At 42.8% G+C, this 27,400-nt stretch overlaps 1 protein-coding gene across 1 annotated transcript in view; it reads right to left on the bottom strand.

Annotated features, from left to right (window-relative positions):
* Positions 1-17,429: 17,429 nt before the first annotated feature.
* Positions 17,430-27,400, bottom strand: part of ppp1r37 (protein phosphatase 1, regulatory subunit 37) — a 57,257-nt gene continuing 47,286 nt past the window's right edge. Inside the window, exons 9-13 of the mRNA XM_049575623.1 lie at positions 24,560-24,701; positions 24,301-24,467; positions 21,647-23,417; positions 21,455-21,540; positions 17,430-18,428 (exon numbers count right to left, since the gene is read on the bottom strand). Of these exons, the coding sequence (XP_049431580.1) occupies positions 21,464-21,540; positions 21,647-23,417; positions 24,301-24,467; positions 24,560-24,701 (2,157 nt within the window). The 3' untranslated portion in view covers positions 17,430-18,428; positions 21,455-21,463. The remainder of the gene's footprint in view (positions 18,429-21,454; positions 21,541-21,646; positions 23,418-24,300; positions 24,468-24,559; positions 24,702-27,400) is intronic.

The following is a 27,400-nucleotide window of genomic DNA, read 5'->3' as shown; positions in this document are numbered from 1 at the left end:
CAGTCATCCCTGTTTGCATTCCCTCCTCAGCTCATTGGTGGGAGAAAATACCTCCAGTGGATGATCACACGGCCCACCCACTATTCACACTCTGAGCAGATCCAGTGAAGCTAATTTGCACTCATTAAATCCCCATTGTGTTGTGTCAGGATTATATAACCAGATCGTGAGGTTATGTCTTCAGAAAAATAATTAGGGAAAACATGTGGCTGCTTAATATAGAATAAATAAAACAACCAGTCCCCATCTTGGTAATATTTGAGTGCCCAAATAATTAATCAGAATATAATGTAAAAAAGGAGGGAGCACTGCTCTGACAGGGATGAAAAACAGGTGCTACTAGACAAATACTGTTCACATTTCTGCACTGTTCGCAATTTCTGAGAGTTGTTAATATGTGCTGTTGGGTTATTCAGAGCACCACACCCCCAGTGAAGCAGAGCGTACACTGGGCACTCTGTCTGGGGAGACAGAGCAGCTGAGAGCTGAGCTGAGTAAATGTGTGATTAATTTAACAGTTCATTAATTTGTGTAGAAATAGAAAGCTCTGTTTCTTTGAACAGGACTCTCATTTGAGTGTAAAGTGTCAGATTGGATTCATGAATGCACCTGAAGTGCCTCCTGGCTGTAACTTCATATTTATCGTACAAACACGTGAGTGGTGTTAATCTTCTCATCTAACAAGTGAGCTTATTGCACTAAAATCTCAAACTGTCCCTTTGAAGCCAACTTAAGTTTGTCTATATCTGCTTTTTCATGCTCTGTAGAGGTGGCTCATCCCCTCTGTCCTCTCTGATGCTGCAGACCCGTCAGCCCCTGCTCTCATGTGCCAGCACTCAGGGGTCTGTTGCAGTCCACTGGACTGCAAATCAACAGGCCAGATAGGGGCTGACACCATGGATAAATCCCTACTGTTCTACCAGCATGCCAGCACATTCCTGAGGCACAGCTAAGCCCAAGGAGAGATCCCAGCGAGGAAGCATTTGACCACTTATCAAGACAGAGAGAGAGAGGCCACAAACCTGGCAGCTCGGCCAAACCTTTTCAAAGCTGGTTTGTAGTTACTGAGCTCTGACTGCTCCTTTATCTTAAATTCTTTAAAGCTACTATGATTTATTTTTGTTTTGCAACTTGGAGGGAGTGGAACAATCTGAAAACACAACAATGATATGTGATCACCTTAAAGCGGGGGTAGGCAGAAATCTGCAAAAGGCAAAAAAAGAAAGAAAGAAAACAGCAAAACTTGAAAATACGCCCCTCCTCCTGCAGCTCGCCCCTCCCACCAAATGACCATGGTCATATGCAAGCCCTTCATACAGTAACCCAGTGTTTCCCATACATTGATTTATGATAGAGTTGCACACAGCCCATTCACCCAGCCTTGCCCTGCTCTCTCTCTCTCTTTTTATCAGACCACAAATGAAACAATAATTAGCAAGCTAACATTAGCCACCTGACTATCCCTTCATCTCGCTCCCCGCCACTGTAGCTTGTTTCTCCGGGAGGAGAGCAGGCAGCAGCTTGAGAGACAGACTTTCGGTTGACGGCTATAGCACCTGGAATTCAGCCAGGTGTCACAGTGAGCTGATGTTCAGCGGCAACACTGGGTCTAACATGTTTGCTGGCAGGTATTCGGGACTGTCTGGTCCCTTGGACCTGGGTCGGCACTGGCTGTATTTGGGTTGCTGCAGCTGCTGACTGAAGGTCTGTCGCCAGAGCTGCTGCCCGCTCTACCCTCAGCAAAGTGGTCTGTGGCGGTGGGGAGCATCATAGCAGAAGGCTAAACTATTAGCAACATTTTCTCTCCATCTCCAAAAACTCTGATATCGACACACGTTTTATTGCATTTACTGTCAGGTTCTCATTAGACTCTTTTTGATAAGTGCGTCTGCGTTTTTTTTTTTTTTGTGTGTAGTGTAGGCAGCTGTTACCAATGCTGGAAAAGCAACTCTCTCTGCAGGGTTCTCCGCCCATGAATCAGCCTTTCCCTGGAGGGACGTGCATGCGCATTTGCATTTGTAGAACAGCCAATAGGAGCCAATGTAGTGGGTACTTAAAATACAATCCCTTCCCTTGTTCAGTTATCCCTTCCCCTATTCAGGGGTGTAACATTTTGGAGGCACCGCTGGGATGAGCGCGACGTGGGCAAAGCTTAGAAGAAGTAAACCCAGTTGTCACTCAGCCCTCAACTTACCCAGTACGGCGACATCGGGTGGTGAAGTAGCAACAGTGAGCTGCGGAACGTCTGAGCACAGCCCGTCTGCTGTCTGAGGTGCTTTGAAGCTACCAGGAGAGCTAACGCCGCTATTCGGAGCTAACGCTAGCACGGCCTGCTACTGCCCCGTCACCGCGCGGAAAATGGAGTCATCGGAGCAAGAAAGACTACAGCTGGAAGTAATACAAGCATTATGCACGCTGTCAAGGGATCATCTTGTGGATTTGTGTGACTTTTTGGCTATTGCTGGACCAGAATTGGAGCATGTAAGTGGCAAGAGCAAAACGTTCTTCATTTCACTGATAAGCACTTACCTGCAGAGAGAGGAGTTAGAGGATCTGGAGGATAAAGGCATGGCTGAACTCTTGTGTTTCAGAGAGAGAATAAATGAGTATCAGACGGACAGTGAAGCTTCAACCGAGTTCGTGTCCCAGCCTACTGAGCAAGTTTACATGTTACAGAAGAAAAATGAACAAATAAAACAAAATAATGAGCAAGAAAGGCAACAAAGCCACACAGAAGAGAAAAATGAGGAACAGGCTAGATTAGCTGAGCAAATTGAAGCCCTGCAAGCTAAGTTGTCATTAATGCAGAGGCTAAATGAGAGTGAAAATTCACAGAATAAAGCACAGATAGCCACCTCTTACACCAGGATGCCAGCCCCTCACACTGTCCCCTCACAAGCTCCACCCTCATGGCATAAAGACTTTAAAATATCTGGCCAAATTGGTGAGCCTGGGCAGAAGGATCGCCTTACCTTTTCCAGCCTCGCACGCCAGATAGAGCACGGTTTGAGCAAAGGCTTCCCGGATGTGGAGATAGTGGACGCTGTGATTAGAGCTATCGCTCCGGGCATGCAGCTCCGCAGCTACTTAGAGGGGAAAACTAACCTGACATTACCCACACTTAGGCGGATTCTTAGGTGCCACTATCAGGAAAAAAGTGCAACTGACCTTTATAAACAACTAAGTTCTGAGGTGCAGAGTGTAAAAGAGACCCCCCAAAACTTTGTCATCCGTGCACTGGACCTGAGGCAAAAGATTTTATTCGCCTCACAAGAATCAGAGTCAGGATTAAAGTATGACCCTGGGCTTGTCCAGAACATGTTTCTCCACACAGTGTTGACTGGCTTGCAGAGTGACAACATTAAGCGTGATCTCCAACCATACCTTGAGCTGCCAAGTGTTTCTGATGAGTTATTGCTGGAAAAACTGAACATTTCTTGTGCTTATGAGAGTGAGAGACAGGACAAGAGGAGAATGGTAACCCCACAACGTTCTGCAGCCATCCATTCTGCTCAGACCAATGACAACCCTGCAGAAAAGAAAGAGAAAATTGTTGCTCAGCATAACAGCAGTAAAGCGCAACCAGACATTTTGTCTGAGCTTAAAGAGATGAGGTCCAACATGGCTCTTCTGAGCGACCTGAAAGCAGAAGTTTCTCAAATTAAAGAGTTCATACAGAAGCCCCAGTGTTCACCCTCACAGTACCCAAGTCAAGCAGAGGGGCCCCAAAACAATGTTGGCCAGCAAATGACTGCCCCGCCCCCACCACAGTTGCCACCTCCAGGACAGTGGCCAGTGCTAGGCTATGGTCAGCAGGGCAACCATGCTCAGTACAGCCACATGTTCCCCATGCAGCCCTCGTTCCCCACACCAGCCTCCCGACGCAGAAGGAGATGTTTCGCTTGTCAGCAAAGTAATACTGAGGACTGTACACACTGCTACGGCTGTGGCAGCAATGAACACTTCCTGGCTGGTTGCAGGATGAGGGGGACAAGACATCTTAAAGGTGCTCCTTTAAACGGACGAGGGTCGCTCCAGTGGGACAGGGAGTGACTCATCCCATGACACTGTCCCAGCGTTGTGTATACTGTGGCATGAAAGGAAATAAAATGAGGCTCAGGCAATGTGCGTCATGCAAAAAGTATTACTGTTCAAAGTCCTGCCAGGTTGAACACTGGACTGTCCACAAAAATCACTGTGTACAAACCTCATGTGACACAATTCAAGCCAAAACACCAAAACAAAAGACACAAGCCAAAGTGGCCCCCCTGATAGGAAAAAAATACCTCATTGACTGTTACATTCAAGACAAAATGACCAGAGCCCTATGGGACTCCGGGTCTCAGGTGACAATAATAGATGAAGAATGGAGGGGGGAAAACCTGCCAAATGTGAAGCTCAGAGATATTAGTGAATTACTGGAAGCAGACAAAACCCTGAATATCACTGCAGCTAATGGAGAGAGTATGCCATATGTTGGCTGGGTCGAAGTCACATTCAAGTTAGCCTCCCATGGAGCTCCAGCAGCAGAGGTTATTGTCCCCACACTTGTCATGAACGGTGCCAGCCTGGCTCGACCCATCATCGGCTCCAATGTAATAGGACTCATTGTTGACACAGAGTTACAGCAGTCTCACACCACTGATAAGCACCAGCTGATCCAGACCGTCGTAGCTGCTTTTCCTGGTTTCGAGACCAGTGATGTCCAAGCCTGTGTTGAACAAGTGAGTACTGAACAGACATATGAGTACATGGTTAAAACTACAAAAGAGAGACTAAATGTACCAAGACACACTTCTGTAAAAGTAGAATGCCGTGTACAGACAGCCCCCTTTCATGAAGACACCACCCTCCTGTTTGAGCCTGATGTCAATCCGCGGTGGGCAGAGGGGTTGGAATTCTGTGACACCCTTGTGAAACTGAGAAAGGGAGTAAAACCCTTCATTATTGTTGATGTGCAGAACCCCACAGACCATGACATTGTGCTAGCTGGGAGAACAATTATTGGAACACTACAACCCATCCAAGCTGTTTACCCTGCTGCTGTCTTTGAGCAGTCCCGCCCTACTCCTTTAACCACAGTGAGTAATGTGGATGTGGAGGGGGAGAAACCCTCCAGTGATGTGTGGGACCCTCCAGTTGATCTGAGCCATCTCTCAAAGCCTGAAAGGGAAGTGGTACAGGGAATGTTAAGAGATGAATCGGCTTCTTTCTCTAAGTCAGCGACATTGGGTGCATAGAAAAGTTACAACTCTCCATCTCATTAAAAGACACTGAGCCTGTAGCTAAAACTTACCTGTCTGTGCCCAGACCGCTGTATAGAGAAATGAAGGATTATCTGCATGACCTGATCACACAAGGCTGGGTAAAGAAATCAAACTCACCTTATGCATCTCCAGTAGTCTGTGTACGCAAAAAATGTGGAGGCTTACGTTTGTGCATTGATTACCGTGAGGTAAACAGAAAAACCATCCCTGACCGCCAACCGATTCCAAGGGTCCAAGACATCATGGATGGCCTGGGGGGCAACTCCTGGTTCTCCCTGTTAGACCAAGGGAAGGCCTATCATCAGGGATTTGTGGCTGAGGAGAGCAGACATCTGACTGCTTTTGTGACCCCCTGGGGACTGTACGAGTGGATCAGGATACCGTTTGGTTTGATGAATGCACCTGCTGCCTTCCAGCGATGTATGGAGAACTGTCTGGAAGGTTTGAGAGATGAGATTTGCATTCCATATCTGGATGACACAATCGTGTTCAGCAAGTCATTCACAGCACATGTAGAGGATGTCAGAACAGTGCTCCAGCGGCTCAGACAGCATGGCATAAAGTTAAAACCCAGCAAATGTGAGTTGTTTAAGCGGGAAGTACGCTATCTGGGGCGTATTGTTTCAGCAGAGGGCAGTAAGATGGACCCGGCGGACACCATTGCAGTGAGGGCTCTAAAGGAGAAACGGCCACGCACTGTAGGGGAGCTGAGGGCCATAATGGGCCTCCTGAGCTACTACAGGCAGTATATTAGGGATTTCTCCCGCATCGCTGGCCCCCTCTACAACCTTCTGAAAGCCTCCCCAGATAAGCAGCAGACTGAAAAGCAAGGGGCAAAGACAAAAACATTGAAAGGAAGATGCAAGGGCGTTCCCTCCCATCAGCCCATTACTTGGAATGAAGGCCACCAACAGCTGCTTGAGAAACTGCTAAACTGTCTGGTAGAGCCACCCATCCTTGCGTTCCCAGATTTCAGTAAACCTTTTGTCTTGCACACAGATGCCTCCAATCAGGGCCTCGGAGCCGTGTTGTATCAGGAACAGGCAGGAAACATGCGAGTCATCGCATATGCGTCCCGTACCCTTACTGAGTCTGAGAAGAACTATCACTTTCATTCTGGAAAACTGGAGTTTCTGGCTCTAAAGTGGGCTGTCTGTGAAAAATTTAGAGACTACCTGATTGGCTCCTCTTGCACTGTGTACACAGACAACAATCCACTGACTTATTTGTTGTCAACAGCCAAACTCAATGCGACTGGATGTCGGTGGGTAGCTGAGCTGGCAGATTTTCACATCACTATCAAGTATCGCCCAGGCCGAGAGAACACTGATGCCGACAGCCTTTCCAGAATGCCTGTTGATATTAAGACTATGATGGAGGAGTGTACAGAGGAGCTATCATCCCGATCAGTGCAAGCCACAGTACAGTCTGTTGAGGCACAGGAGCCCAATATCATTTGGTCTATGGCACTGTCAGCCCAGTTTGCCGTGACAACTGATTCCGAGCATCAGCCCATCCCTCCTGAAGAGATCCGTCGGGCTCAAAGAGAGGATCGGTGTATGGGTCCTGTGATTAAGTGTTTGCTGTCTGGTAACAAACCTGGGAGTCAACAGATGAAATCATTCAGTATGCAGACTAAACGGCTGTTACGTGAGTGGGAGAGGCTGACATTGGACGATGATGGCATTATGCATCGAAAACAGCAGTAAGAACACAACTTGTCCTCCCTGAAAAATATAAGAGCACAGTACTAAAAGCATTACACAACGATATGGGACACCAAGGAGTTGAAAGAACAGCCTCACTGGTGAGAGATCGATTCTTCTGGCCGCAGATGCAGAGGGAGATTGGGCAGTATGTTTCCTCAAGCTGCTCCTGCCTAAAGAGTAAGAAACCCAGCAGAGAAACCAGAGCACCACTCACCAGCATTGTCACTACTCAACCTTTCGAACTGGTGTCTGTTGATTTCCTGCATGTGGACAGATGCTCTGGAGGGTATGAATACATATTAGTCATAATCGACCACTTCACACGATTCGCACAAGCCTATGCCACAACATCAAAATCAGGCAGTGGCTGACAAGATCTTTAATGACTACGCCTTGAAGTTCGGATTTCCCTTGAGAATACATCATGACCAAGGGGGCGAATTTGAAAACCAGCTTTTTTCTCAGTTGGCAAAGAACTGTGGGATTGCAGGCTCAAGAACGACACCATACCACCCAGAAGGTAATGGTCAAGTTGAGCGCTTCAACAGAACGCTCCTGTAAATGTTGAAAACACTCACAGAGAGGGAGAAATCCAACTGGAAAGAGTCATTAAACAAGCTCACCTATGCATACAACTGTACAAGAAGTGAGGTTACAGGGTTCTCTCCCTTCTATCTCCTGTTTGGGAGAGCCCCACGACTTCCTATTGACCTGCTGTTCCGGCTGACACCAGAGACTGGAACCCCAGACCACCAGCAGTACATGAAAAGATGGAAAAGTGGAATGCAGGAAGCGTATGAGATTACCAGAGAGAATGCAAAGAGATCTGCGGAGAGAGGCAAACGGCATTATGACAAAAAAGTCAGGAGCTCTGTGTTGGAAGGGGGCGACCGCGTCCTTGTTAAAAACATGACTCCCAGAGGGGGAACAGGCAAGCTTCGTAGTCACTGGGAAGACTGTATCTACAAAGTGGTATGTCAGGTAAACAAAGACCTTCCTATCTATGAAGTTGTGCCTGAGCAAGGCAAGGGGAGAGACAGCAGAATCTTGCACCGTAACCTCCTGCTTCCATGTAGCCACTTACCATTAGAGATTCCACTCAAAGTCGCCAGACAGTCAAAGAAAAGGAACAACAAGAAAGACAAAGATGAAAACAGTGCAGCACAACCTGAGAGCAGCAGTGAGGATGAAGGAGACTGGTATTGTTACCTGCCGGTGCAACCTTTACCAGCAATGCAGCCTCAGGTGGCTGAAAACACAGATCTAACTGAAATGGAATATGTCAGTGATTTAATAAATTCTGAGTCCAGAGAGGAACCAGAGCCACAGAGGGATGTGGGTCAGAGTGAATCACATGTGCTGGATCAAGGGAGCACACCAAATCAAGTGGAGATCGTCCTTCCAGATGAGGTTGCTTTAGAGGACAGCATGCTGACGCCCTCATCACCTGGTCGAAGTGGGAGTAACAATGACGCTGTGCAGACTCCAGGGAGGCCAAGGAGGGAGAGACGAGCGCCGAGAGTCTTCACCTACGATGAATTGGGTAAACCAGCTTGTTACAGCATCGGGTCACCTGCCCCTCAGACATTCTGGTACCAGCCTTTGCCAAATGAACACGGAAGAGCGGAGACACAATGGAGGGACACCGCGCTGTTCCTCCACCACCAACCAGTGCCCTTACATGCATACTGAACAACAAACACACATTTATACATTTCATGGACTGTTTGCTGAACAATAAATACACATTTATATATTTCATGGACTGTTCGCTGATCGATAAACACATTCACACATTTCATGGACTGTTTTGAGAAAACAGGAAATACTCGTTCGCACATTTCATGGACTGTTTTGAAAACAGAGCATATTCACATCCTCACTATTTTGTGGACTGTTTGAAGAATAGAAAACACCTATATACGCATTTGATGGACATGGAGAATATTCATGCATACTTTGATTGTTTTCAAAAGGTGAAAATATGCAGATGGATATTGGTGAAATGTTTGAGGTACTTGGCATGAGAAACAAAAAAAATGAACAGTCTAGAACATAGTATAGGCTACAGCATATTGTAATGCACTATGTGAAAAAGATGGATGTCAACATAGAAATTCATTGGCCCCTGAAGAGAAAGAAAATTGTGTTATAGCATTGGCTGTCAAGAGTATTAGTATGTTTTTACAACATGTTAAGTCTGTTTGAAAGTAACGTGTAAACTAAAAGAAGACGTGTACAAATGTTTACAAATGATAAGCGAGTGTTAAAATAGTATGGTTTGCGATTGCTAAAGTGTTCACAAATGTTAAGATTCTTGGTCAGAGATGAGTGCTTATGTTGCTACAGGTAGACATAATAAGCCATATTTTTGCTGCAAGATGTCGGGACGACATCTGTTTTTGAAGGGGCGTGTGTAGTGGGTACTTAAAATACAATATAAACTAATGCAGTTCTAAATGTTAAATCTGTTGTAGTAATACATGTTCATGTTACTGTTTTGGTATGTCTTATTTTGAAAGGAACTGAAAGGGGAAGTTAGGAGTAATGTCATATCCGGTATGTAGTCGCTAGGGGGAGCTCTCGGGCTGTGTATCAGTCATTAAATATACAGACTTGAGAGCTGAACAGTCGCTGTTGTTTCCTAACTCAAGTTATCCCTTCCCTTGTTCAGTTATCCCTTCCCCTATTCAGGGGTGTAACACCAACACATTCTCACTCCAACCTCGTCGTTTGGTAATGGAAATTCCACGTCCAGATACAACATGCAAGGTACCCTGGGTGCACTGGTTGTCGATATTCTTGGACGCCATGTCAAGTTGATGAATGAATGTATGAATGAATACAGTCCCTTTCAAAATAAATGTATGTCAGTACAACAAAGCAAATTGCTGTTGGCTTTATAATCTTACAGGAAGCGAACACCAACCTCTCAAGTGAAGGTCAGTTGTTGCTGAATCCATCCACCACCCCTCTGTTCTACCACACTTTTGGCACCTTAACGTTCATTCTTGCCTGACGCATTTACCCATAATGCCGCTGAGCGCCTTTAAAATATAACAGTGACTGGCTGGGTATCATGCCGATGTTAACGCATGGCTTCTTTCGTCATTGTCTGACACTGCAAGTCACCGCCCAACTGCCAGATTTTGATGACTTTAGATTGAGACCGGGTTGTAGGAACGCCCTCTCTCTGAAAGGGCCAAAGCCTCTCTTCACAGGCTAGATTTTCTAAAGCCTTAAAACAGAGCCAAGAGGAGACAGAAGTTTTGTTTTCTCTCAGAAAACTGAAATTACAATATGCTAACATTTTATAATAGGATTTTTTTGCCCTGTGACACCACAATTAAACTGCCTACCCCATCTTTAAGTAACGGTTAATGCCCGACGAGGTGTCCATTATGGGCTAAACGTTACATGATATTTTTCAGAAGATTATTATTTCAGAAAGCCAGTGCTCTTCTTACTGCTTGTGTGTTACAGACTCTGGTGGTCAGAGGATGATGTGCAAAAAAACCCTTGAGATATTACTTTCATGATTCATTGGTGTTCATTTATAGGCCCAAGAAAATTTGTTTCAAATAGTAGGCTAGTCAAAATCGTTTTTAATTGCAACAAATAATTCATAAGCACAGGCAAGCAGGCCTAGTCGAGATTAAATCATACAAACACATTAACAAATTGTTTCCTATTGAAAATGAAATGCTACATTACCATTAATAGTGAAATTTGAAAGTGATATAGGTATGTCCATCATAGTGGACAGTGGAGATTGACAGATTGAGCACTGCTTGTTGGGACATTTGGAGACAACAAGATGTTGCTCCAGTCTCGTCTCTCCTGCGCTGACGGAGCCCAATAAGCCTGCAGGCTGCTCTCACACCGATGTCCCGTGACAGTCATAATCTGACGAGTTTTCAGGCCGGCGTCTCAGAGCCGACCTACAGCTGTGCTACGGAGGCTGTGATTGGTGCAGACCCGCGACTCCTTGTGCAATTTCTCCCTTTTCTTTTCATTCCCTATCCTCTCTTCTTCTGCATCCCAGTCATCAAAATGATCAAATTCACCAAATAAATTAAACGAAACGATAAAATCACTCATGATGCCCATTGTAATCCATTGGCTCTGCTCCGAGTCTCCGTTGCTATGGTTACAAACTAGCAGTTGAGCCAGCGCAATAATTTAGAACCTGTCATCAGACAATTTGACCCGAACGTCTTTTTAGCTGTCCTATAACACCTTTTAATGGACACCCTGCAGCCAATCAGAATTCAGAATTCAGTATTCACCCAGACCATGGTATAAGTTGTTATGTCAAACATGTTAGCTAACACTTAATCTCTATATATGTAGGCAAACCCCGGAGATCTTGCCTCCGGAAGAAGAGCGGAAGAGCCCTGGTTTCCGGTTGTAGGCTGTTTGTAGTCCGTGTGATATTGACCAATCATGTTTGAGCCGGCTGCAGTTTTTTGCCAGGTTAAACAGTCCATGAGGTGAACTAACGAGGTGGAACATAATTGGCATCACTGCAAACTCTGAATCCATCACAATGGTTCAGCATATTTACTTATATATCAACGGAAGTCAGAAACGGAAATTTGCCTCCTCCGCCCAAATCAAACCGGAATGCCAAAAAATCAGTGGTCTGCCCCCAGAGGCTGTATCGCTGTCTGCTGGAAGCCAGACGCCGAATACAGCCGATGGGTTCCGAGAGTGGCTAAAACTTGACTATTTTACACTTCCAACAGACATGGAAAAACTTTGTGTTTTACGATCATATATTTAGACAAATATTACTGATCATCATTTCATCAGTATCTTAATGTAGCTGCTCAAAGTACTACTTTATGTGGCCTCCTTTAAACCTTATATTATCATTCATTTTATAAGATAGGCTAATATTTTTTGTATGAAAAACCTTAGTCTGCACAGTAACTGTAGCTATCAAGTAAATGTAGTAAAGTTAAAAAAGTACAGTTTGAATTATGGTGTAAAATGTGTAAAGTGGCATCAAATAAAAATACCCAAGTAAGATTGCATATAAGCACAGAATGTACAGTACAGAGTTCCACCATTGATAGATATTAACTACTAACATCATCTGCCGATGAAAGTGAAGATGATGGGGCTGAAAGCTAAAAAAAAAACCAAAGTGAACCATGTGATAAGACTTTTTTGTCCAACTGCTGTTCACAAAGTCAAGAATGGACCTTGAACGCATCACATTTATGGTAATTTAGCTTAAAAGAGATGATTGTTGCAGATTCATTTTCTGTTGATTAATCATTTCTAGCATCAGTCACCTGCAGTTTCTGATTCTTACTTGCTGTTTGTGCAACAGCCTTCTCATAGATGTTAATATTTCATACCAAGTGCTCTTTTATGCTTTAAGTCATTTAAATATCTTCATTTCCATTTTACATATTGTTTTATATAATTTTTGTATAATTCCTTACTGTTGTGTTTCTGGCGAGCAGTTGCTGGGTTGGTCTTGTTACAAGAATTTCGTAATTTGTCTGGATTTATCTCGTGTGCAGATGAACAAAAAAAAAAAATCCTTGGAGCCAAACCAGAATAAATAGCCGTCTGCAACCGGTTAATGTTTATGAAGCAACATACCTGATCCTGTTTAAGTTTGATTTCCTACTGGGAGCACGCATAAACTGGTAACAAATAAAGTACAGCTTCTTCTTACATTAGACTGAGGGAAACAGAAAATGTTTGACTTCAAACTAGGGATGTCACTTTTGGTTAATTTAGCACTTGATAGCTTGCAAAATGAGGTGAAATACAAGAAACCTGTCCTTCTGGTCCGGGGCTCCAATGATTCAGTGGGCTTTAGCACCACATTTCAAAGCACTATCCATTTACAGGTAGTGACATTTTAATGTTTGTGATGTAAATGTTTTGCTTTTATTTTAATTTCTGTTGTCTTTGCTGACCGACAGCTGGCTAGCCGTTAACGTGGAAATATGGTGCCCACGGCCCACCTTTCGGTTTTCACTGATTAGCTAACGTTAGCCGTGGACGCTCTGCACTGTGCACCACTCAGTCGGATGGTTTTGCAGCTCAAAATCTGAGACATATATAGCTGCAGACACATTCCGTATGTAGCATAGACGACGTGCACCTACAAACTGTGCTTACCACTAGTGCAAGACAAACTTATCTGAACCCTGCTACGCTACGTTATGTTGAACGAATGGGGCCAAATGTATCCATAATTTACTTTATGACCCATTATCCACAAAGAAGTGATTCACCTTATAAGAAACAAGATGTAGCCCTTCCTAATGTCCTTACCCTGACCTTTACTGCCTCTCTTTTAACCTAATACTTCACAGTTAGCTAAACACTAACTTAACATTTTCCCCAGGGTTTCCACCTCTGGACCGAGCAGTAAAGGGACAGAGGAGCGATGGGGGCTGATTGTGGACTGATGTGTAGGTTATGATGGACAGGTCATGTAGCTGCTTCAGCTGTTAGGGCTACTCCCTGAGGCGACATGAAAGGGAGACTGTTGGATCAGGACTACGTTACTACTTTGCTATTGCTCAACATTCTTGTCAATGACCAATATTAGCTTTTGTCAAGTTACATTTTTTGTGTTGGTGGCACTAACATGGATGTATGGCCGGACCCACCACCAAAACACAACAACAGACAAACTCAGATTACAAAACACGAGGAGGGATTGCGTTCTCTGCTCAGGACGCCATCATTCCACTATATCTTTACATAGAAAATAGTTATTTGCTGCTGTATTAATGCTCTGAAAATTGCATACAGCACCTTTAATAAACGTATCTGATAATGTTCTGACCATGCCTTTCATTTATTTTCCTACATCATCTTTTTGTTGCAAATAAGGCATGACTCAGAATTTGTAATGGTTACGTTGAAGCACTCACAGCCCTTTGTTAAGGTTCGGAAAAGATCACGGTTAATACTGAAAAAGTTTACTTGAAGCTGACTTGAAACGAGTGAGACAACTTGTCTTCCTACAGTAGACATTGCCAGTAAACATAATCCAGGAATCAGTTACATTTCCCATTATTAGCAAAACAAATTAGTAACATATAAATATAGTTTCTATGAGACGGGGTTGCCTGAGGAGACTGCTTCATTTTGAGGGGTCATAACAGAAAGGCTACTCATACAGCATGTTAGACATTTGGCTCACTCGGACAGTCTGTTAATGTTGAATTAAATTGTAATTATATTAAAATCACATTTAAATAGCTTCTGACTGTCACAGTCTCCACTCTGTGCACTACTGGAGCATTACTGGGCGGGAGTGGATTAGTACAGACTGGAATTCTTCACATACAGAGCAGAGTTCCCACCCTGTACTCGACCCCCTGCCATAGCTTCACACCCTCACTGCAGGAGACGTGAACTGACCTCTCCTGGGGTGAGGTTTTTTTTTTTTTAAAGGAATGTAACAGAAAAAATATCATTATGATATATCTTATATGAATATCTTAGGATACCAGTCTGGTCTGTAGCGGCACTGGTCTAGAGTAATGGTGGCACTTTTTGGAAAGAGAGAGTGTTTTTGAATATTTTACATGTAATTTTTCAGCTATGCCAGTGATGTGGCTCCATGGTGATGTCTGTTGGTGCACCACTTTGGTCCAGACTCAAATATCTCAACAACAATCAGCGTGAATGCCACGATAATAACATTCCCATCAGTCTCTGTTGTATTTTGTTAAGAGCTAATTATTAAGTTTTGTCAAACATTTTACTGTCTTTGCACTCGCTACACACAAGCACCATCCTTTCCTATCAGCTGAATTTCGGGCGGACTGCACCATGAGGGTAAAGTCGTAGTGAGACGTGTGAAGCAAAGTTAATTTTCTTTTGAACATGATGTGTCAGGGTGGGGTCAGAAGTTGAACATTTGAAAGTTTCCTGCCAGCTATGCAGTGTTTTGTCAAGTAAAAAAAGTAATGCAGTGATAGATCAGGAAGTCTTTACCTGCTGTGCTGTGGAGGAGAATAACATTGTTGTATTACTGTCCTTTCTGTTGTCCCTCTTCTCTAAGGTCCTGGCCTCCAAGATTACCAAACAAATACAAAGTTCTTTGCACAATGTCCCCAAAGTAATGAAATAAAGCGCAAGTTGTTTATTTGCACAATGTTGGTTCATTAACAAGCTAGTTGCTGCCAAATTCTTTGGAAATGTGAACAAAGGTTCATCTCTTACTATGAAAATGCTCCATTAGCTGCCCACACTGATGCTCATGGTTTTATATGATGGCCGTGGTTATCTTGTTAGATCACATTTGATTGGACACATTTATGTATCCACGCAGACTTCAAGATGAGTCAACACAAGTATTTTTTCATGTTACAGGAAGAGGAAAGGGGGATTTAGATATTAAAGGACTCATAAATGTTTTTTTGACACATATACTTATAACAAAACATCCTTGAACAATTAACACAGACAAGATTCGAACTCGCATTTTTCATTTCCTGACTTCTTTGATCATTGCTGTGCCCAGTCCTGTGTTAATGTCATATTAGTTATCATAATTGTCTGACTTGTGAATAGTATCAACATTAACACCAAAGCCGTAATTTTCCACTGCGATATTTGGGATTGAAAAAATTGAATGTAGTGAGCATTGAAATCCTCATACAAACTACTCTGTAATCATGCAAACATGTTAATGATGTGAAAGCCTGCAAGTTACCATGGGAATTGTTCCCATCTCTTTATTCCATCCCATAAGATGTGAACACTTAAGTAATGCCTCAGCAAGCCGATACTGTGGAGCAGGGTTACTGAACTGGCTTTGCTCGGGGGACGCTTTTGCAGAATGATAGGAGGCCAGAGATCACTTTATACACAAACAATAATTAATATATAAATAACTAGTCTGGACTTCTGTCAGAGGGTCCAGCAGATCTCCTCTAACACTTAACTTAACACTTTTCTGTACTCTGGTACTTTATCTACATTTAAAGGGGAAAAAAAAAGTCTGAGTGTGAATAAATTTATTTTCATTGTGAATTAGAAATTGGTCAGACGCCCACCCAATACCCTATCGTGGGCCACAATTGGCCTGCGGGCTGTGAGTTTCACTGCTGCTGACTTTTGATCCTAGTTTTGTGCTGTATAATGTTTAAAAGGCCTGAAACACCTAAAATTATCACAGGACTGCCTGAAAATTTTAATTTTGAATTGCAGGAACATGTTTTTCTGCCTTTCTACCCACAGGTTGCAGTGTGACGGGCTGTTTCTTAGTGCCAAACACACTGATCTGATCCCAGCAGATGTAAATGTTTATTTTTTTGTACTAATCAACAAAAAGTTGAAAAACAACTCTAAAACAAAAAAGAAACAAATGAGGATTACCACCTTGCTTCATCATCTACAACTTCCCAAACATCTTCAACCAGGCAGCACAGAAGATCCGTACAATAACCACAGTGTCAAGGTGGACACCCAGGATAATGTGACCAATTCATTATCTGACTACATCTCCCCTTCTACGCTGAGTTACAGCCAGAAAATGTGATGAGAATGGGACATACATACGTACTTTTACTAACGTACAACCCCAAGACATAATGCCTCTTGCCACAGCTGCGGCAGGCATGGAGGCATAAATACACTTTTCAAGTCTTTCATGCATTTATTTGAGAGGAACAAATTTCGCCATACATATCTTTGTGATTACCAGCACATTTCAATTAAGTTAACAAATTATTATTAAAAATTTCTAAAAATTAAAGCATAACAAACAGTGGGGGCAAACTATCTGTTGGGTGGAGAGGAGCAGGAGGATTGAATGCTGCTCCTTTAAAGAGGAAAAGAAAAAAAACAAACAACACATCCGCCTGTGCCTCAGGAAATAATCCAAGCAGCTCTCTTCACCAACACGTTGACATTTAATGGAAAATTGCTCAAGTGTTAAAACAACAAGGACTCAGATGCCAACTATGATTGCTGCTTCCTTGTGTTCATTACTGCACCCCGACTGCTACCATAGTCAACCATTCAATCATATTTATCTTTCCTTCCAACACAGATTACTCTTCCCCCACCCCCTCAAAACAAAACTAAATATTTGCTCTAGTCTGAATCTGAAATATACATCAAACATTGGGGTGAATCTTTAAAAGCAACCCCCACAATGGAAAAGAAAAGATAAAATGAGGATGGGGGGGAAAGAGGTGGGGAAATAAATCAGAAAAGGCTCATATAGCTATAAAATAAATAGAAAATAAGTGATTTCTCAAAGCAGCCCAAACAAAAAACGAAGACTGAATCAGAAGTGGTGAGTGTTGAAGGCAACATGAATGGTGAGCTGGAGCGGTGAGATGGCACAGAATACCAGTGGAAGACCGAGGGAGAGGGAGGAAGGAGGAAGGAGAGGGGAGGTGACGACAGAGCTGCTTTTCTTTAGAGAGTCTAACGAAACAATGACTGGAAAGTTCTGGGTTTTTCAGCTGGGAGAAAAATTAACAACTTTATCACTTTCAAAAAGCTTTGTTTTTTTGTTGTAGTGGAGGCAGGCGGGAGACAGTTGCAGCTCCTCCTCGTCAGATCTGAAGATGCTGACTGGAGGGGGACGCTGATTCCTGAGGGGCCAAAGTGAGCAGAGGATGAGGAAACAGACGAAGAGGGAGGTCACTTTGGCAGAGGTCCCTTAAGAGTTTTTTCCCCCCCTGAAGGAGGAAAAACGATCGGGAGTGGGGACACAGACAAAAAACGTTGACATTTAAACAGACACGTTAACATCTTTAGCTTCCTCGGATATAAAAGCCTCTGACAGTGACCTATTTGCACCTCTAGAACAAGTGTTTAAAGCCAGCAGGTCCGCTCAGCAGGGTCCGTCACCGTTACTTTGTCTTGTGACTGTGCCATCAACCCCACTCGTCTCAGTATCAGAGTTACATCTTTGTGTGTGTATGTTGTGAAAGAAAAACCCCCTTAAATTTCTAGTTGTTTCCCGAACTACAGTGGAAATCTACGCAGGAGAGCAACAAGAGGGCTGTGAGGTCCATGTTCTGTCTTTGGTTAGTGTTTATCCCCCAGCTCTCTTCGTCCTCACTCACAGGCAGCTGCTTGTGGGTAAAGATTGCAGATTGACAAAATGTAGTGATATCCAGGTGATTTTATTTCTCTCCCCACCTCTTCCTCATGTGCATATATGTATGTGTGTTTCAGTGGTTGATGTAGTGTGGATGTTGAGGGTTCCTTATTTGTCACGGTGAAGCTCTGGAAACAGATTCAGTCCTTTTGTTTCTTCCCATGAGTTTTCTTGTATTTTCACGTACAGAGCTTCGACTGTAACACCAGGGCTTCTGTCCTTTATGGAAAGGTTGTGTTGGTGGTAAAGTCAAAAAAACGACAAAAACATTGTAGGGCAACCAGTCATGTTGTAGAGCCGTACAAACTGTCTGGGTGCTGTTTGTTCCTGTCCTCACTGTCCCTGTGGAAGCAGAAGAAACCAGATGAATTAGTCCTGAATGTGTCAGTAAATATTTGTACAACCAAAGTCACAACGGAACACCTAATTATTTGGGATGAGCGACATGGCCTATAAATAATATTATAGGCTGTATCGTGATGCACAAAATATGTATCTCAATATTTTAAATCTCCTCTTAACTACTGTAGACTACTAAAATACTAAACTACTGGTTAAATAACAGGGATCTAAACGACATTTTACTCCTAAGAGAATCTTTTTATATTTTTTCCCTTCAGACTCTCAGTCCTCAAGGTCTAAACCAGGAGCATGATATCAAACATTTTTTCAAATATTTTTTAATTTTAATTAATTTTTTTAAGACTTAAAATAATTTTGTATTATATATAAAAAATCCTAAGAGGTGTCAGTTTTTTATAAATTATCTTAAAAATGATAATGAAGGTGAGCAATTAATGCTTCAAGTTGGTTGTGATGGCATAGTGTTTTCAAAAGTATTAAAGAATATTTAAGAATCTTTATTTACAAATATTGTATTTCTATTTTTAAGAAGTTTTTTCTATGTTGGCCACATGTGCTCTTACACTCTTTTGAATTAATATTTCTATGCATGTCTCTATGTATTTTTCTATGCATTTCTATATTATCTTTTTCCATGTTTTTTTGCCAAATTGGTTAATTGGAGATGCTCAAAAGAACACAAGTGTTTTTAATGTTTGGCCACACCTGTCCTCACTTTGACAGCTCATTGGTGAACAAAAAGATAAGTATAAATATGGGTGTGTGCATCGTATGAGCACTGTTTGACCTGACGAAGATCCAGAAGGGATCGAAACGTTGTCCTAATAAACCACAGTTGTGACTTGGAGCAGTGTGCAGGCTTTTTTCCTTTTCTTTGACGCTTGTTGACAGCCTTGCACCTACCGGTGATGTGCGTATATCTCCTCCTCCTCTAAATAATGTACTGTAACAACAGAGTTAAGTGAAGTACACACACTGTTACCCAGGAGAGAGGAGTCTGGATGTGTGGGGCAGGGCATGTAATGTATCATGCTTGTGAGTCCTTTTTAGTGTATCTGACAGGGAGATACTCAAGAGAACTGAAACATCAAAGAGACTCTCATCATGGTAGCTTAAAAAAATGGCATGACAATTTACAGTAGATGTCTGTGTATAGTCATTTTATACATCCCATGTGAAACAAGCTGTGACACATTGAGTATTATCGATATATCTCTCACCCCAACCAATTATCCAAGATAGACAAAAATCTTTTTTAAAGTAAAACCCTTTTCCTCAAACTGTGCACACAGTGGTGTTTGAAGCCATTACAGCACTTTTTCACAGCTCACTGTTGTCATTAAAATGCTTCTTTGGCTGCACAAACACATGCAAACCTAAAATTCCTTCTGCGGTACTGCGCCTTTACAAGTTGTCAACACTGGCTGCAAACAGTCTGACATCAGTGTCTGTGATAGATGATTTCAGCCACAGTGCTGCTGTGCAATTACGAGCATTTCCAAACTCTTCCTGGTCGATAGAAAATCACTGTATAAACAGGAAGGCAATCCAGATTTTAAAAATTAAAAAGCCTTTATTGTAGTGGCTACATTGTTAAAAAATAAACCATGTTTCGACCAGTACAGGTCTTCCTCAGGGCTTTAAACAAACAGACGACATAACTTTGGCCTGATCTATATAGTAGCAACAGTTGATGGTTTGCAATCACATGACCCGGATAATAACATGACATGTGAAACAAATTTAATATAGTATTACCCAAAATAACATAAAATGAGATTATATAGTTGGATCCTCTTTTTGTGATGTTGCCGTGTTTCCAGATTCCAGCAATTAAATTGGTGAGCACAATGTTATAACAAATAGAACAGATGGCCAGAGATACAAAAGTACTTTCCCTTTAACTTCCCATAAAACTGTGTTTCTATTTCCTTAATGAGATGTATTTCCTGGTAAGGATGTCAGGATCAAACACAGTGAGTGATCAATGTGATCTTAACACTAACGGGATATTATTTAAGGAAAGAAAGGCAGTTTATTACAGGAGGGAAGAAGTGACTTGCATTGCTGAAATGAGGTTTTAGACCTACATGTTCAGCATGATGTCACTAAAGCCCTTTTCACACTTGCAGTCTATCTGTGAAATGTTCAGAAACATTTCCTGTATGGGGTCATGTCGCAATGGAAGTAAAGATCGATATTCAGAGAAATATAATAGACTCAGTAACATTTCAGGGAAAATGCCAGCACAGCTGTGGTATGAATGAAAGCTGTAACATTGCAGGGACAACCATGTAAAGGGTTACATCCATTTGACTAAGACGCTTTCATATGGGGCCAGCGAACCAATCACAAGACTCCGCCGATGACGTATTTGAATCCGCAACTTGTTTACAGTGTGCACCAACACTTTCTCAGGTGATTTAATAACTGACAAGCAATAAAAGTTTTTTTTTTTTTAAACAAGCTCCTTTTTGTATAGAACATTTCACTGGAATTGTGTCACTGGGCATCAGCTTGGGTCCATGTTTACTTCCTGTCAGCTGATGCTATTCAGTGCAGAACATTTCCAACATGATATACAAAGGGACCCATTTACAGTCTTTATGTTGTCAAGTTTTAAATGGTCTATGATAAAATAGAAGAGATGGGTTCCACCGCAAACACGTGCATCCAGCCTGGACCCTTCTTCTTCGTTTTCTGTTGAGTTTTATGATGGTTGGCGTCCAAGTGTTGCATTATCACCATCTAATGGACTACACCTTGCCTTATCTATTCTGGCATTGCCATGGCATTTGTGAAAAGATGTACCCTAACTGAAATGTTATCCCAGTAATTTACCGGGAACTATGTGTGAAAACGGCTTAACAGAGATATGGTGCTTTAGAAAAAGGTAGCTTCTGTATGACGGAGTCTGTGTTTCATGGAAAATGATGATAAATCTACTGTAGGTCTACTTGTGATTTATTTTGATCTATTGTATGTAAGTATAGATAAAGGTTTACCTCACAACCTCATGGTGCGTCTCTCCCCGTCTCCAAACTGGCTTCTAGCAGCAGGTCCTCTAGCTCTTGTCCACAGCTGACACTCACTACACAGGTGACACATAACACACATCACCAAACAGAACTGTCACACGCAAAAGCAACTTTATCTATCTAAAAAAACAGCAGAGATCAGAGATTACGGTGACTCACCATGCTCCATCACACAGCTGCCGGGCTTGGGGCTTTCAGTGTCGAGAAGATGGAGCGAGAACTCAGGCTTCAGGCCGTTGGGCAGAGCTGAACTAACTACTTCCTCCGGCGCCTCGGCAAAACACTCGCTCTCGTCTGCAGAGCTTTCATCAGGTGAATCCTCGTCTTTGACCGGGGAGAAGGACTCAGTTGTGGCAGGTTCAGGACTTTCTGAGGCTTCTCCTGCTTGAGGATTTGTCTCCTGAGCTCCACCTTGAGTGACAGTTTCCTGTTGATCAGTCTGAACAGAGAGAACGGGCTGTACTGCCTGTTCATCAGCCTCCATTGGCTGCTTTGGACACGGCTCCTCTTGGCTTGGCTGGATGTCCTCTTTCTCTGTTAAACTGGGCTCTTCATTTTCTGACAAGTTGGCTGGTGCTTCCTGCGTCTCCTGCAGTGGAGGAGGCTCCTCTTCTGCCTCCCCTGTTTGGTTCGGTGATCGGCACTCCTCTGATGCAGCTGCTAGCTCATCCTGTAGCTGTTCAAGAGCAGATATTAACGGCTGCTGCTGTGTTTGTGCCGCAGATATATTGGTCTGGGTTTGACTCAGTTCATCTAACAGTTCACACTCTCCTTCTGTGCTCACCTGTCTCTCACCTTCTACACTCCCCTCCTCCTCTCCTTCCTTCTGTCCTTCTACACAAGTAGGCTCAGGTTGGGGGCTTTTAGTGCTCTCTGTTACCTCCTCAGGGAGGTGAAATGCTAAAGCCTGCACTGGTTTGAAAGAATTTGAAGGCAAGGCTGGTGTTTGTTGACTTGGATCTGTCACTTCTGGATCTAAAGTGCTTGCTGTCACATCCTCTGTGGGTTGACTTGTTGACTGTGTTTCTAGTGTAGTATTTAGTGCGGACTCCAGGTGTGCGACAGGACTCTGCTCTGCCAGTTTATAGTCTTCTGATGGAGCAGATGAGCCCTCCTTCACGTCCTCCTGTGTCAGATGTGTTTGTGTAGGTGTTTGAGATGAGGGCGGCAGCTGTGTCTGCTGTGCTGTGGGTGTGTTCACGTCTGCAGGCTTCTTTGAGGCCTCTTTAGCCTGTTTGGGAGCTGCGGGTGCTTTCATCTTGAATTGTAGCTGCTGCTGCTGCTGCTGCTGCTGCTGCTGCTCAGGGGGGCTCTCCACTCGAGTTACCATGAAGATCTTGTGACCCCTCCCTGGACTAGAGACAGATATACAGCGACCAGGAGAAGGAGGGGTGCCAGGGGGAGCTGTGGATTCTGTGACTGTGATGCCGGAAATGACACTCTGCCCGCCAGCAGGTGAGGCGGAAGGGGGTGAGGACGTATGTGAGGCACTGAGGAGGGGCTGTGTAACCCCTGTCTGGGTTTGAGGTGCAGTCTGCTTTACGAGAGTGGAGGAGTTTGAATTGGAAGTGGAGTTTGTCACCACTTCCTGTTCCTCCTCATCCTCAGTGTCTGAGTCCGACTCTGGGATCATTTGAGGAGCGCTCGTCTCAGTGCTCTCTCCCGACTGGCTACTTGCCTGTCCTTCTTTTGCTGCTGTTTCACCTCCAGCCTCTCCCTCTTTTCCCTCTTTGTGCCCACTCTCCTCCACTGCTGCTGGTTCCTCCTCTTCTTCTCTGGTCCCATCCTCTGTGGCGATTTCAGCCATGGATGCTGACTGCCTCATCTTCTGGTCCGTTTCCTCTTTCTCCTTGGCCAGGATGAAGTTCCTCTTGCAGCCATTCTGGATCTCAGCCAGCAGGGCGCGCTGGGTCTCGATGAAGCTCTTCACCTGAGAGACACAAAGTTATTTCACAAACATGCAATGTAAACCACAAGAACATCAGATCAAACACAACTGAATCAAAACAATCCCTATAATCTCTTTTAAGCCAGTACCTTCAGGCGAACATAATCTTTATTTCAAAACACAATTTTCTTTAAAAAGCTACAGCTGGGGGCGTCCTGGTGGCCTACAGGTTAAGGAGACCTTTGCTTTGTCTCACCATCTCTCTCCCCCCTCATCAATGCTAAGGCTAAAGCTAGGATTATTCTGTACTGTAGTTGTTGTTAACAAATGCAATAAAAAGAAGAACAAAAGTTGCTTTAGTCCGCCATTTTAGGAAATGTTAATCAAACTGGAGTGAACTGTGAATTTTAAAAATACTTTGGCGTATCTGTGTTTCTTTGAACCAATCACAGTTGTTTTGGGCAGCACTAAGCCCAGGATGAAGCAGCAATGGTGCCCTTGCAAAATAGTGTTGGAGGGAACTTGTTTTGGTGGAACATTTGTACGTGGGGAGGCGAGGGCTGTCATTAAAATGGCTACACAAAGGAAACGCCACAAAAAACTTAAACAGTCTTATGTTGACTGTGTGAATCGACTTTTACTGATTAAAAAAAAGACAAACATAATTTGATAATCAATGCCCTAGAGGTGAAGCTTGACTGTCCTTTAGCTGTTGAGGAGCTCATTGAACCCGTTTCTGGTTTACATTAGCCAGTCAATGGCAGGCTTATAGCCACAGTCAACATCCGATGAGTCAAACTAACTTGAACTGAAACTGTGGAATATTTCACCCAGTGCAACAGTGCGGTACACTGCATGTCCGCGTTTGTTTTTGACTACATTTTCCCCTTTACCTTCTCCCTTCTATCCCCTTCCCCATGCTCACAGTTTCTTTCTTGGGCTCCCGGTCAAGGTCGAGACGCAGCAGAGAAGTGTTGACTTTTAGGGCGAGCGACAGGGCCATCAGTCCACCTGTCTTAATCTCATTCTCTCGAAGGTCCAGACGCAGCAGTCGGGGGCTCTCAGCGATGAATTCAGCCACAGCTACAGCTCCTGAAGCACCAGATGACAGAAAAAAAATGGGAGTAAATAAAGTACAAAACAATAAAAATCATCCACAAAAACTGACAGGCACTAGTTCCCACCTTCGCAGGACAGTTTGGTGGAAGCGAGGCCCAGTCTGAGTACAGAGCGGTTGGCAATCAGTCCGTCTTTCAGCTTGTGGACCCCTTCGTTACCCACAGAGTTATGGCCGAGGTTCAGAGTCTCCAGACTCTGGGTGCATGGCTGAGAAAAGCGGAGAGAAACAGATATTGATGTGTTTAGGGTGCATATAAAACCTGTATTATGACATCAGGCAGTCATTTCAAATAGACTGTAAAATTCTTCATGTATATTTTATCTTTCTAACAGCTACAGTATGTAGTAGCTTTTATATCTAATTAATGTATTTGTGATTTTTCGTTGCATTTGATTCTTAACTGTAAAGAGTTTCGACCTTATTGAGAATCACCCTGAAATAGATTGCATTTCCTTGGAGGCCACATTTAACTACTTAATGAGCTGATTAATCAATTATCCTTCCTGTTATCTACTGCTGAAGTGCACAATGCCTTAAACCTCCCAGTGAGTGCCAGAGCTCTGCTGCTTTAAAGTTACGTGTGTTATTTATGTTTTTCACTGTGTAAGAAATCTCTCTACATTTGTCAGTGCACAGGGCCTTTTCTCCTTATACTGGTTCCTATTAAATGCCCGACGTCATCGTTATCATCGATCGAGCACACTGGAATTATGTATCAGACAGTCATGGGGTGTTCTCTATCAGTATGAATGAGGGTTTCAGGCCATTTCTGTGTGTCCTGCAACATCTCACAAGCCTCAACGTCAGAGAGATTTCATGGAAGAGATAAAAAAAGCAGCATTTTATAATCCAACAGCACAACCATGATGTGTGTCTAAAAATAACTGTGTGAGTGCTGTGTCATAATTCTCCATACCAAACAACATGTGAGAGGTTACAGGCGTTCATTTATCTATTAATGTTTGGAAGTATTTCACTGCTGGAAAGATGGTCTTTTCATAAAACTAGGCTGTCTATGCAGAAAAAAGATGCAAATACTTTTAAATAAATTGGTGCGACATGACCAGAGAAAACAGAGAAAAAGGGCTGTGACATTTATATTTGCTAATGAAGTAGAAAACCTCCAACTACAGAATGCACTGCATAGCACCGGGCCAATAATGCAAGTTAGTTTCAGCTTGTCCGAGAACAGTATATATCGGGGGGCTGGTAAGAAATGATCTTAAATTAAAGTTAAAGGCTAGGCTAAAATATGTTTCTGAAGACATTTTAGGTGAAAGACAGGCATCACAGGAACAGAGTCTTGGTTCCCTGCATAAAGTTTTCAGACAGAGATACAAAAATGAGAATGTACAATTGGTAGTTCAAGCAACAGCCCTAGAGCCAGCAAAAATCCGCCAGATGACTTGTTTTTCACTGGCAAGTGCGCAGGTAGATGGAGAGAAGTTTACCACAGTTCATTTGAACATACACCTGATCTAATCGATAGTTACCACTCCATACACTCAAAATCCTGATAATTAATGTTATAATCATTTTACTGTAAAGAAACAGAAATTAAATCAGCTTACACTGCAGCTCAAAATATCTCCTACCTCTATACAGGGACTGAGTTTCATAATAAGGGTCTGTACTATAAATGTTTTTTTCTTGGCTACTACTTTGTGTATTAGTGTCAAATTAAATGAACCACAAAGACGCATACAGCAATAAATGTGAGCAGCTGTGTATTACAGTGATATATTTTATAAACAATAAATAATAATAAATAAATCTTCACTTCATCACACCACTGTTTCTTTATTTACAACTAATGTCAGTCACTCTTGTCCTCCCTAAAGAATAAAGCCTGCTCACGCCTTCAAGTTATACAAAATGCTGCAGAGAGACTGTTAACGGGATCAAACAAAAGATATCACATAAACCCCATTTCAGCTTCCTGCACTGGCTTCCAGTTAAGGACTAATATTCAGGTTTTACTCATCACTTTTAAAGCACTACTGGTCTAGCACCAGCATACATCTATGAACTATCATATCTCTCATTTCGTACGACAAAAACCTACCAACACTCTCCTGATCTAGACCTACAGCTAAGGGAGACTGTGCTTTTGCTGTCAGGGCCCCAAAACTCAAGAACAGTCTCCCTGTTGAACTTCATCTTGCAAACTCACTCACAACTTCTTCTAAACCACTACTAAAAACCTATTTCTATAAACTTGCTTTTATGTATTAACTGTGTTTCATACATTTTTAGTTAAAGGGTGGAGATGTATTAGTCTATATAATCTGTGAAAGCCCTTGTAACCCTGTTTTTAAAGGTGCAACAAAAATAAAGTTCTTCTTATTTATCTAAAGACAACTCTTGTTTGAGAAAAATAATACAATTAAAATTAAATATGCAGCTAAATTCTGGGGTAAAATCTTGTTAACATGGGTTTTGGGGAGTTTTTGTAGCCGTTACATTGGGTCAACAAAACAAATCTCATCTCATAAACAGCACTGATAAACTAGGAATAATGTGAGCAAGCAACATGCTACACATGCTGCATTGTAGTCTTTCAATAATGGTATTAACGCTGTATTTGTAAACTTTTCTGTGGCTGTATTAATAAGACAAAACTGTAACAAAACACTGAAAAACAAAACAGTTTATCTCACTCTGACACTGCTGAGACTGTAATGACTCAGCAGTGTTTCGATGTAAACGCTGTGGAACTAAAACAATGAATTAACAATGAATGCGAAGATAATGACGCTATCACTCAACAACAGACATGAGACCAATGACTTTAGTAATGCATTATCTGTGCCAGACTGCTGTGACTGGTACAGCACCAAGGCGAGCTCACATCTGGTCACTGAGTGAGCTTTGACAGCTCAAAATGTCAGCTGTATTAATGAGA

The sequence above is a fragment of the Epinephelus fuscoguttatus genome, linkage group LG5 (genome assembly GCF_011397635.1).
Source record: "Epinephelus fuscoguttatus linkage group LG5, E.fuscoguttatus.final_Chr_v1".
Taxonomy (NCBI): domain Eukaryota; kingdom Metazoa; phylum Chordata; class Actinopteri; order Perciformes; family Serranidae; genus Epinephelus; species Epinephelus fuscoguttatus.
Note: the sequence above shows the minus strand (reverse complement) of the source record. Positions and strands in the feature narration are given on the sequence as shown.